Consider the following 11,167-nt stretch of genomic DNA (forward strand, 5'->3'; position numbering starts at 1 on the left):
AAAGGCAGGGTTTTTTTGTTTTTAGAGAATAAATGAGTTCCTTGTGTGAGGATTGGTTTTATTCTGCCACTTGTGCAGTATGCAGTCTTTCATTCAGATTTCCTGCTTAGTATCAACTTGAATTATTCTTGCGTGACCACACCTAAATACCCTTTTTTTTTTTTTTTTTTTCTTTTTGATACACACCAACAGAGAGAATTTCTCTTTCAGGGCCAGCTGTTTCAAACCTACCAGTGAAGAACTTGAGAGAACGGAGAAACAACACTGACCTCCTCCTCCTTGATATGCATGCTGTCACTAGAGAAGAGGGAGAAGGAATGGAAACAACTGATACAGAATCAGTCTCTTCTGCCACTACTCACATACCATCACTGGAACAACTTCTTAATTCTCCTGAAGCAAAAGCTGGTAAGAAAATAATTTAGGCTACTTTAAAGTAGATAACAATTTAAAATGGAATTAACATGACTCGGTACACTAATAGGGTGCCAGAAAAAAATTCTCTCATCATCCTGAGGTATTTTTCACCTTCTTCCTCTCAATTCCCACTTACTTTTTTTTTTTCCTGGTGTTTGGACACTGCTGCCAGAGGAACCATTTCTATTCCAGGAGATGGCTGAAATTTGAGAACAGTCCAAAAAAGTTTGAGATATGGACTTGGATTCCTTTTACAAGTCTTTTATCTATTTGAAGAGGGACCACTGCCTAAATTTTGCTATAGGTTTTAATGTGTTCTGGCTTCCAAGATTTTCTTGAATGTCTATCTCCTACATCTAGAATTTCAGTGAGGAGCAGAGCAGATGATGATGAGTAAGCAGATAAACAGTTGGAGGAATTGTGCATATGGAAAGGAAGGACAGCTCAATGCTGCCTAGGGGTCTGGTTTTTTTTCCTATACATTTCCTATGAAAGTCGAAAACAAAACTTCCATTTGCCTTAATGTTAAAATAGCTCAAAGAAATCTGGAGATCACCAGTATCTTTTCAGGAGATCACCATTCCTTTTTCAGGGAAATACAGTCCAAGGTTGATAACTGTGACTTTGCTGTGGAGGTCTTACCAAGTAGGGAAGTGGAAAAAATATATAGCAAGCAGCTACTAATAAAGAGATAGCAAGGAGGTCATCAGATGTTTCTTGAGGGGAAAAATTAAGAACGTAGATAATGGAAGACACCGTAAACAGTAAAACATATTTTGATAGAGCCTAACATGGCCCATGAGGCCCCTTAAACTTTGGTTCTGCAGTTCTTTTTGGTACTTGTTTTTCATTTGTTTATGTGCGTGCACAAAAATTTGACACGCCCACTGATACCAGCAAGACAATCAGTGAAATTGTTGGTGGTTGTGAAACCTGACCATTTATAGTTTCTTATTAGTAGGTCTTGGTGTCGTCTGTAACTGTGAATGACCTTGAGTCATTAGGACTAGTGATTTCTCCTTACTACAAAATAATTGTTTGAAAAATGAAATCGCAGAGCCATCTTCATGGCAAACCGAGCTCAGCAAGGAAGAGCTACTACAGAAGCTGAACACAACAACAAAGAGTGCTGATCATTTGAATGGACTGCTTCGTGAATCAGAAGCAACAAATGCAATCTTAATGGAACAAATTAAGGTTAGTAAGCTTGATGCAGCTCTGATTTACTGCCTCGGTGACCCAAAACGCGTCCTTAGGACCATAATCTGTGATTCAAACCTGACGCATTTAGAAATGTGATGAGATGCAAAATGTAATTGCCTATTGTTTTTGTTAAACTCTCTCAAATTCCTCAAGTTTACCTAATGCTTTCAAATTGTCTTGTTTTTGTCAGCTTTTTCAAATACTGTATTTACTAAAATACAGGATGAATTTCTTTCCCTGTAATTGGCATCTGGGAAGAAGGCTCCTCATCTTACTGCGTACAAGGAGGTTTCATGAAACACATTGACAGCAGTTTAACAATAGACAAAACAGTATGTGCTCAGCAACAGAAATCAGTTACAAAGTTGATTAAAAGCAGCAAACACTGAGCACCACTATAAAACACGTGGCCCACATTGGGCAGATATGCTGGTTAGAACCTAATGAAAGGATGAGTGAATACAGCCTATCTGAATACAATATGTGGTAGTGCCCGTTAAATGGAATGCTCCTCACTGCCAGCTCTTTCAAGTCATAGTGAGCCACTATATTGCATCAATTTTTACTTCCTCTTCATTCCCACTGCTGAGCTGCACCTTTATTTCTCATTTCTAGCTATTCCTGTTGCTTCACCAGCCTTAAATGCCTGGCAAATATAATAAAATGGGGCAAACAGATCGCTCAGAATCCCTCTGTTGTGTTTTTTCTCTCAGCCTGTTACATATTAGTGTGGCGCCTTGCCTTCTGTGAAGTGGAGCTAGATCAGGTTACCCTGTGCCTCCCTCATCTGTACATAAACTTCTGGAGTGTGCCAGGACTTGTGACAAGAACACCTGGTTCCAGTCATGAGTGGGGGCTAATTATCACATTGGTAATTGTGGGTGTTATCTGGAGTACGCCCACATACTGAGCAGTGCTGAGCTTTGGGATCACTGTAGCTTGAAATTCTGTTGGGCCTCACCAGAGTCATCTCATTGAATTGTGTGGTTTGGACTAATACCATGCATAATTTTTACTACATATAAGTGAATGCCAAAGTGCTGCTCAAAAGTGTGTTTATGAAGTACCAGTACTAAAACTTGCAGAAGTTTTGTTTTGTTTTGTTTTTCTGAAAAGGTAACATGCATCAATTCTGGAAGAGTTCAGTGTGTAGGTGCTATATGCAAATGTCTACAGCCATGTTTAATTTGAAGGTTACTGTTTTCAAATTTTCTTCTCACTTCTATGTGTGCAAAGAGAGTAGGGTCTGACACTAGAGAGGGGCAAGGGCTGCCATGGTAAAAAGTTGGGAAGCAGAGAGGAAAGGAGTTACTTGACACCCCCAGGTTTATTTTCCCTGCTGTAGCAGTGGGAGAGGGACAAATTCAAAGTAGACTTCCAATAATGAGATTCTATACATGGAAAATTATAACATTTATAAATTTTCCATGTATAGAATCTAATTATTGGGGGATCATCTTATAATCAGGGTCATCTTCTATATAATGCAATATTTCCTTGGATGCTTTCAAAAATGTGAACTGGAATATGTGCAAAAAGTCAGTTCTTAATGTGCAAAAAAAGTCGTCTTTCATTTTTAGACCAAGCACAATACACAAAGAGAATGCTCAGAAGGGATCTGTTCTGGCAGTGCAAACTCTGTTACGCTCCTATTCCACTCAGGAAGGCACATAGCTGTTAGGTGCAGAAAAACATAACTAATGATTAGTGCTTGAGGAGGGAGAAGGAGTGCCCCATTGATGTTTCTTCATTAGGTAAAATGGATTTAGAGCAGGGGATGGGAAGGAGCAGAGGCCAGGGCCAGAACCCAGAGCCTCTTCTCTTTCATGGCAGTGTCTGACTCATCAAGCCACAGAACCAGGCTCCTTCTGACTTGCTCTTCTGACCCCACATGCCGCCTCCTTTTGGCTGCCCAGGGGTCCAACTTCAACATGATGGTTAGAGGGTGCTCCTGGCAGTGTCCATGGCCTGGAAATAGAAGCAGTTTTGCCAGGTAGTGGGAGACAAGTTCAAATCCTCTCTGGCTGCTGGGGCCAAAATCCTGTTTTCCACTTCCTTGTCAAGCATGGTAATAACTAGTCTGTTGGGCTAAGGGGTGGGAGGGTCTTCATTTTATGGCATCAGTTTCTGTGATTAATAATTTGAGTGTTTGTACTGTTGCAGTTTGTAAGTAGCCAGAGTGGATCCTTTCTGCTTGTTATGCGCAGAAAAGCATGGTGGGACATATAGTAAGATCTGAAATCCACAGAAGTGTTTTGTAGTCAATCATGTAAAAAACAAAGAAGTAAAATATTGGCAACTCTTCCTTATAACCTTTTACTGTAAAACTCCTACACAAAGGTATTCATGTAATCCTAAAGAGGTTAAATGAATTCTGGACTTTCTCCAAAGGCCTGGATAAAATACAGGTATAGAGAATATTATGCCATCTCTAGGTCAAGTGGGACTTTCACCCAGAAGACCTCATTCTTTATACGGGTAAACGTGTTCAGTGCCATATTGCCTGTATAATTCATACATGCTGTGTTTCTCCAAGTAGCCTCTTCAGCTGATCGTATTTATAAAAATCAAGTAAATAATATTTAAAGGTTTCTTTGTGTCTGCAGCTTCTTAAGAATGAAATAAGGAGACTGGAAAGGAACCAAGAGCGAGAGAAATCTGTTGCTAATCTAGAATACTTGAAAAATGTTCTGCTGCAATTCATATTTCTGAAATCAGGAAGTGAAAGAGAGAGGCTGTTGCCAGTAATAGATACCATGTTGCAGCTCAGCCCTGAAGAAAAGGGAAAGCTTGTTGCAATCGCTCAAGGTATGTACAGTATTTCTTTTATTACCAATACATCATCACAAAGAAGAAAAGTAAAAGTAATAATAAAGAAAACCAAAAGGTTTTGACTTCCTTTTTATTCAGCTCCTCCAGAAAAACAAATTTAAAGAATGTGATGCAAACAGGTTAGGAATAAAATGATGCTACTCAGTTAGAAGGGAATTAAAGTATTGCTATTTCTCATTGAACAGGACTAAAAGCAAAAGCCTAAATAAAATTCTCTAAGGTGTAAATAAAAACTTTGAGAGACCTTTCTTTCATGTTAAATTGTGTAAAACTCCATCACTTCCTTAGTCTTCCCTAAAGAGACATTTCTTCGTGTTTTTTTTTTAACCATCTGCCTGCATTTTTTCCCCAGCCAGTTCCACTGTTGACTAGTCAGTGAATTGAAGATCTCTTTCAAATTGGGATGAGGATAAAGCTTCCTGTGAATTGATTTTCATGATACATGCTCCACAAAAATGTAGGAGCTATTCCAATTTATTAAAAGCCATTTGGCATAGTAAATGACTGAAACTAATGATTAACAACTAGTTTTGAAACTTTATTCCACAAATATATGAGGGGCAAGAATTTCTTAGAGTGATATCTTTTTTTGGATCAACTATGCTGCTTCTGACTTCCTGTGATCAGAGAACTGATGGCAGACATCTTGCATTTGAAAGCTTGTCTAACTTTATCCCAACTATGTAGTTGGTCCAATAAATGATGTTATCCTAAGGCAGGAGTTGTCAACCAGAGGTAGGTGTACCTCTAGGGGTACTTAGAAAGGTCATAGCAGGTATGCATGGGCAGGCAGCTGGTCAGGATTAGAGTGCTCCCTGGGGAATGGCGGTGGCATCTCCCCTGGTGCATTCCTGTACTTTGCTTCTTACCTGGGGGAGGGAAGCACCAGGTGCCACCAGCTCCACACAGCACACTGCAGCACCTCCTCACCCCCACCGGAGCCCATTCTCTGTGCCCGCTCCCAGGAACAGGGCTGGGGGGCAAGGGCAGCAGCACCCCTCTGTGTGTCATGCATGTGCCAGCCAGATGGGGGTAGAGGGGCTCGCACACAGCGCCACCCACCACTCGGCACCACTTTCCCACAGCTGGTCTTGTATACAGCTCTGCAGGCTGCTGATAGACAGTGCACAATTGTGTGGGTGCAAGGCCCAACAGCAGCCTGCAAAACTGCACATGCGACCGTCTGTGGGAAAGTGGCTCAGGGTGGTGGCAGTGGCAGCTATTGCATGTGAGCTCCCCGCCCTTGGTCAGCCGGCAGAGGGGCACTAGTGCCCTCATGTCCCCGCCCAGCCCTGCTCCTGGGAGCAGGTATGAAAACACCCCCCTCCCCTCTTGCCATTCTCAATCTGATCCCCCCAGTCCCTTCCCTCTCCCCCACCCTGCCCCCTCCCCTCCCACACTTATTTGCTGGTGTGTGTGTCAGCCTGCCCACCCAGCAGCAGCAGGCACATGGCATTGAGCAGCTCTTGGGACAGCAGCAGCAGGGTGCAGACTCCAGCCTGCAGCAGCAGCTGCCTGTGCCCCCTAGATCTCCACGTGGGGCAGATGCCCCGCAGGCCTCCACCAGGGTGTGCACAGCAGCAGGAGCCACCCCCCCTCCCTGCACCTCCCAGACGAATCGCTTTTGTGGCTCTGTCCTGCATTTCACCCCGGCTGTGGAGCACCTGCCCCTGTCCCAGACCCATTCCTACTCCCTCCCTCACCATGGGGGCCTCAATCTGCCCCCACCACCCTGCCCCTTAACAGCGAGAAAAAAATATAAAGGGGTACGTGAGCTGAAACTTTGAGGCAGAAGAGGTATACTTGTTAACAAAAGGTTGAAAACTTCTGCCCTAAGGAATCCTTGGCTCTTGCATAATTTCTGGACCATCATGGCTACAGTGTTACATGTACCTTCCACAAATACAAGAATTGTCTAGGAAAAAATTTCAAGCATTTTAAGAGGTAAGGTTTTTATGTGTAAAGTCTCTTATTGGACCAACTGCATGATTGAGATGGATTAAATAAATTCTAGACTAAATTTTCTCCAAAAGTCTGGCTAAAATATGGACATATAGTGTATGTTATGCCATTTTGAGATACAGCTGCATGGTATTGCAGTATTCTGGTACCCAAAAGCTTGTCTAAGTCTTTCTCAACCATTCACTTGGTCCAGTAAATGAGAATCACTCACAGAAATCCATGCCTCTTGCATATTTCCTGAACTGTCATGGCTACAACACTTAAACACTTTACTTAAATGCTACCAAGCATATTAAAAGAATGTATTAAGCAGTCTGCTCCTTTATAATAAATGCTTAGGCCTCTGATTGGATGGATTCTTTCCCATTTGCAAAACACTTTACATATTATCTTGTTCACAACATCTTTATATAGAGATTGACATGGTCTTTGTCATTAACAATTTTCTGTAAATGTTAGTTGTACTGTGCACTCTTCATGCCAACTTAGAAAAGACCAGTTACTAATGAACATGAAGAGAAAGGAAGTGATATCATGAAAAGGTATAGCCAAACTAATTCTCCATGTGAGAGGATTTATATTTTGAATGGCAAGTCAAAATTCTGTATTTGAATACAGCTGCTCTTGCACTTCTTAAACAGAGCTCATTACAGTCTAAAGGCCTCTTTTGAAGTCTGTAGAAGTTAGAAAGAAGAGGCCAGTTTTATTTCTCTGTCAGTTGCAGGTTTCTTAAGTATCCTAAATAAAGAATGCAATACAGTGGTATTTATTTGAATATGGTAGCTATTTCTCATAGTGCATATTGAAAACTTGTGCCTGAAGTGTTACTGCTTAAAAGTAATGTTTTGGTTTTCATGCAATGTGCCATCAGTCAGTTCACTGTTAATAGCTTCAGTGCTGGTGAAAACTGAAGTTTTATCTTTTTCCATTTCTTTTCCCCCTTTCCTGCAGGTGAAGAAGAAAGTGCTTCACGACCTTCTGGGTGGGCCTCATACCTTCACAGTTGGTCAGGACTTCGATGAGGCAACAGAAAAGCTGAATCTTCAATACTTACATTCCATGATTGCACTAAGAAAGAAATGCTAATATACAAGAATGAAGCATACATAAATAGCAGTGGCAGTTTTATTTTTTTTCAAACTACCTGCAGCAGCATATGTTAACCTAAGAATTAGAGTAGAAAGTTTTTAAAGAGTTTACTATATTATTTTCTGACTTCAGTAAACTATACTTTTTTGTCATAAACATTTCAGATTAAATAAGCTTGTGATTGAGAATAAAATGTAGGATTAAAAAGTGTCAAACTGGTCAGAACTTCCAGTTTTATCATTTAAAATGGAGCATCATTTAAAAACTGAAACAATACTAAAATACTTTTAAGACTTAAAAACCCTCGCTGACGAGAAATGAAGCAAATTAGCAACCTGCATTGTCATTACACATTAAAAGAAGCATAAAATCAAACTTTTTCCTCTGCATGGTGATATTTACAAAATATTGCACTGCAGACACTTTGGAGATGAAGGGCATTTTCTTTTTCACTTCAGTTATTTTTTAGTCTCAGATTGCAGTGAAAAAAAATTAAAATACAAGTCCTAAGGTGTGAGAAATGTAGTGGCTCTGATAACATCTCATGTTTGTGTTACGTGGGCTCATAGGGGTTTCCTGATGCTCATGGTTTGTTTTAGAAAGTTGCATCAGCCTCCCCTAAGAGTCAGTGGCATAAGCAAGTTGAAATAGTAGGAGAAATAACTTAATCTAAAGTCTTTCTTTCTCTGAGCGTGGAACATTCATAGGGAGTCTAAAGCCAAACAATGCAAATGGTACCTACTGCTTGTAATGGTCGTGTTGTTAAATGACTCTCAATATAACTGCTGGCAGAAGAGGGGGAGAATACTTTCCTGTGAAAATGTTATCACTGTATGTGGTGTATAATTTCCTTAAGCAAACTTCATTCCATTCTCACTCTTCCACATTCCACCTATCCCTTGTGGTCAAGTGATATGTGCTTTTAAGTCCTTTAATTTAATGGCATTTCTGGAAAGTGTACGGGAGCAATATCTGCAAGAAAGAAAGGAATGTTATTGGGTCTGGGTGTAGCTGTTCCCCTGTCTACTGGGCCAGAGTGATTTTAGCACTGTGTGAGGACCCATCAGAACAGAAGAGAGAAAAGACTGGGTACCAGCCAAGAAGAATAGATATACACTTCTTAAATAGGCTCTAGTTGTGGAATCTTAATTGGCTTAAATGAGCCAGAAGGGGTATCTGGTTTATCTTCCTATGTGTAACACAGTAGATGCACCCATTATAAACAAGGGCACTCTTTCAGCTTCTGTCTTCTGTTCTGTGTTTTCTGTCTTTCCTCCTAACCCATTCTTTCTCTCTCCTCTATATATTCCACAGTTGTTATCTGAGTGATTTGTTATTTGTGTTAAGCACCTGCAGTTTTTCCTGCCACCAAGAGTCTTTGAGATGTATATCTCCCCTTAGTATTCCCTTTCCCTCTGATATTCTGGTATGTAGTATTAAAGCTACTTCTTTGACCAGAGGACAGGAAAGATATAAACTTAGACGAACATTATTCCTTTCTCTACTGTAGATATTGCTGTTATTTTCTATACTAAGCAAACACTAATCGAGAGGCCCGGGATAGGAAAGAGGGCAACCTAGAGGTATGCCTACTCCCTTAATAACATAATACTTATGTGGATTATAGTTAATCTGCCTGTAAGAGTAGCAAGCAGAATTAGGTTGTTCTGAAAACAGAATCTCTTCGTAAGAGTGCTTATCAAACTGGAAGTGACTAAATGCCAATGACTATCTCCGTTTCCTGTGTTTATTCCAAGTTGTCAGCTTAATATATGTTCTTACTACTTCTACTACTTACAGTTAGTGCTGAAAATCAACAGTTCCTGGAGTGAATTTGATTCCTTTTTGATGCAGTCCAGTACTAACATATTTTAAGTTCTATTTGCAAACTCTTCATGGGTCATACATGATCCAGAAAAGAGCTGGCTTGATTTTTTTAGCTCCTAGACTGAATTTGCAGGATTGGCAGCTAGAAAAACCATCTTGAGCAATTGCTATTTTGAAAGTAGAGATAAGTATGTAGTACTTTTTAGTCACTTTTCAGTCCACATCTACATCTTCAGAGATTTTGTTCCAGGTCATTAAATATAAATTCACAACTCACTGTGATTTTCATTTTTTAAAATAGCCAGAAGGAGTGGAGAGTTTTCAGATCACTATACCAAAAATGCAAGTAATTTCTTTTCCTTCTGTAATTTAAAAAATAGAAGAGCATGAGTGAAATAGTACAGCTTCAAATATATTCAGCCAAAAACTTGCTGCTGACAGTTTTCTGCACAATGCCTGCTCAACTTTCTTTGTTAAATAGCTGTGAAAAATGAACCTGTTTCTTTTAAATGCATATATTTCAGCCCCTAAGACCCATTTATTTAATTCTATAAAATGTGAATGAAGTATGCAAACAGCATACAGTGTAACATTTGCTGTATTAAATAGAAGTTGTTTAATTTCAAATTTTTGAGATGTAAGCTCACAGTTCTAGTTTAAACTCCGATATTGTACTCTTGAGTGTAATTTACACCTCTTGCATGATATATTTTTTCTACAAAGGAAGATAACCGAGGCCTTGAAAGAGTAATGTAAAGAATATTTTAATAATTGTCATTAATCATTTATCTAATGTGTATTCTGTAGCTAAGATTGTCATGTTTTCAGAATTTGTCTTCCATCAGATAATGGAAGAAATGTCTGATGCAAGTAAATGTCTGGGTCTTAAATACTTATAGTAAATGGAATTAAAAAGAGGTGAGGACTGGAAGTGGGATTATTTTGCACAGTAGATATATTTTATATTTCATGAATTTTAAATATTTATAATGTTAATACACCACATCATTGTGGCTCAAATTCCAAGAAACACATTTAAAATTAAACTTGGCATTCCTGTTCACTGTTGCCTTTTGCTGCTCTCCCTCTGTTTCCTTTTAAGGGCAAGTGTTGGCTCTGCTTTTAGGTTTTGTTCCATTTACTGTTTTTACAGTGTCACATATTAGTTTGTTTACACTATTGTTAGACGATGGAAACCCTGCCCCAAAGAAGTCACAAGCTCATGACCAAATTGTGGCCCTTCTACCATGATGAGGAAGATATGAAGAGCAAAAAGAAGGGCAAAAAGCCATTCTTCCTGTCTTTGGCCACCTGTGACTTCAGGGGCTGTAGATGGTAAAAGGGAGTGCCTCGATCCTCCAGGCAGGGAGAGACCTTGGTGGGAGGAGAGTGTCTGCTTAGAACTGGGCCTCTGTTACCTCATGATTGGAAAGCAGCAGGGTGACTGCTACCTATACTTCAGGAGTCTCACTGTGCAGTGCACACCCTTCTGTTGCCTTTCAGTGTGTTATGCGGTTGTGCTCGTGGGCAGAGGCGACCCGAGCAGGGAGCAGGACATGGGGCAAATCAGCCCGTGCGGGGCCCTGCTCCAATCCTGGACCCAGAGAAGCTGCAGCTGGCATCGGCAGTGGGGGCAAGAAGGGGGAGGGGTAGCGAGCAGCTGGATGAGGAGCCGCTGCTCTGCCTGGCTCTACAGGGCCCCCAAAGCATGGGACACAGAGCGGTCACCCCAATTCGCCCCCACCCCCTTTCAAGGATGGCCCTGCCCATGGGAACAGTTGTACTTTTAAAATCTTATTTGTTACTCTTACGAGAGAGATTAAAAAAAAAAAAGTTT

At 40.5% G+C, this 11,167-nt stretch overlaps 1 protein-coding gene across 1 annotated transcript in view; it reads left to right on the top strand.

Moving 5' to 3' along the window:
• Nucleotides 1–10,398, top strand: part of GCC2 (GRIP and coiled-coil domain containing 2) — a 57,105-nt gene extending 46,707 nt beyond the window's left edge. The window contains exons 20-23 of the mRNA XM_019529595.1: nt 211–408; nt 1,475–1,614; nt 4,227–4,428; nt 7,366–10,398. Coding sequence (XP_019385140.1) covers nt 211–408; nt 1,475–1,614; nt 4,227–4,428; nt 7,366–7,436 — 611 coding nt within the window. The 3' untranslated portion in view covers nt 7,437–10,398. The remainder of the gene's footprint in view (nt 1–210; nt 409–1,474; nt 1,615–4,226; nt 4,429–7,365) is intronic.
• The last annotated feature ends 769 nt before the right edge of the window (nt 10,399–11,167 follow it).

This window comes from Crocodylus porosus, unplaced genomic scaffold, assembly GCF_001723895.1.
Source record: "Crocodylus porosus isolate Cpor-Errol unplaced genomic scaffold, CroPor_comp1, whole genome shotgun sequence".
In the NCBI taxonomy this organism is placed as follows: domain Eukaryota; kingdom Metazoa; phylum Chordata; order Crocodylia; family Crocodylidae; genus Crocodylus; species Crocodylus porosus.